Source organism: Pyxicephalus adspersus, chromosome 9, assembly GCF_032062135.1.
Source record: "Pyxicephalus adspersus chromosome 9, UCB_Pads_2.0, whole genome shotgun sequence".
In the NCBI taxonomy this organism is placed as follows: Eukaryota; Metazoa; Chordata; class Amphibia; order Anura; family Pyxicephalidae; genus Pyxicephalus; species Pyxicephalus adspersus.
In genome coordinates, this window is record NC_092866.1 from 559,497 (window position 1) to 560,677 (window position 1,181).

At 57.4% G+C, this 1,181-nt stretch overlaps 2 protein-coding genes across 2 annotated transcripts in view; one reads left to right on the forward strand and one right to left on the reverse strand.

The window, feature by feature from the left end:
• Positions 1-427, reverse strand: part of COG4 (component of oligomeric golgi complex 4) — a 15,551-nt gene extending 15,124 nt beyond the window's left edge. Inside the window, exon 1 of the mRNA XM_072422818.1 lies at positions 268-427. Coding sequence (XP_072278919.1) covers positions 268-387 — 120 coding nt within the window. The 5' untranslated portion in view covers positions 388-427. The remainder of the gene's footprint in view (positions 1-267) is intronic.
• Positions 1-1,181, forward strand: part of SF3B3 (splicing factor 3b subunit 3) — a gene marked incomplete at its 5' end in the record, with an annotated part of 43,206 nt that overhangs the window by 26,995 nt on the left and 15,030 nt on the right.

Here is a 1,181-nt window from a genome sequence, read left to right on the forward strand (position 1 = left end):
GTACAGGGTACATCCCAGAGACACATGACGGGTCCCCCCCGTACCCCTTACATCCCAGGGACACATGACGGGTCCCCCCCGTACCCGGTACATCCCAGAGACACATGACAGGTCCCCCCTGTACCCCTCCCCCAGTGACTGGCCCCCCGGTACTCCTTCTCTTCCCCCCAGGGTTTGGTACATGACAGGTCGCCCCTCCCGTTCAGTGATGAATACAAGACCGGTCCGCTCAGTATCCCTTCCCTCAACCAGTATGTCTGGCGGTACCTCCTCAGCACACAGCCGCTCGTAGGCCTCCTCCAGCTCCTGCAGGTCAGTCAGGGATCGGATCCGCTCCATTGTTAGTGAGGAGCTGCGGTCTCCCTGACAATTGGCTGAGCTGGCCATGTTGACAAGACGCGTCACTTCCGGCCCCAGCACCTTTCGTATTTCGTCACTTCCGTCCATAGAGGACCTTCATGTTACGTTTTCTCCACGTGTCCTCATTTCCGGGGTCCTCTTCGCTGTGCGGGCTGTCCTATCAGTGCCAGGAAAGGAAAGCAGGAGAAGGAGCGGCTGTTGTTTGAAAGAGTAAGTCGGGGTGAGGAGAGGAGTTGGTGTGAGGGGGTAATCAGATTGTCGGTAACAGAGCGTAGTGGGGGTGTGTTTGTACAGGCGGAAGTGGGACGTCTGCTAGAGGTCCTCGCACTGCTTTGTGGCCATAGAGGCGCGAAATGGCGGCTGAGTGACCCGCAGCGGAATCCGCCTGAATCTCCGCCATCTGCCACGGAAATCCCACCGTGTGTGTACCGAGGGCAGGTGAGGAAAGGATGGGGGATGATAGAGGGTTATGGCACGGAGATTGAAATTCTATTCCGGGGATTTCCCCTCACCGCGGCATGGAGGCCAGGCCGCAGCCATTGAGGCAAAGAGACTTTCCGTGATACCGGGGATTGCCGCCACTATTGGGGTGTACGGGTATCTGGACATTTGTGGGGAACCTGGGAGGGGGGGCAAACCTGCAGAGTAACTTACCTGAGGAAACAGCTGCCAATAGTCTCCCTGGTGCTCCTGAGCGCCCCCTTTGTGTAGGGTATGGTATGGGGGGAGAGGGGGCTCTGTATGATATAGGGGGTGTCTGTATGATATAGGGGGTGTCTGTATGATATAGGGGGTGTCTGTATGATATAGGGGGTGTCTGT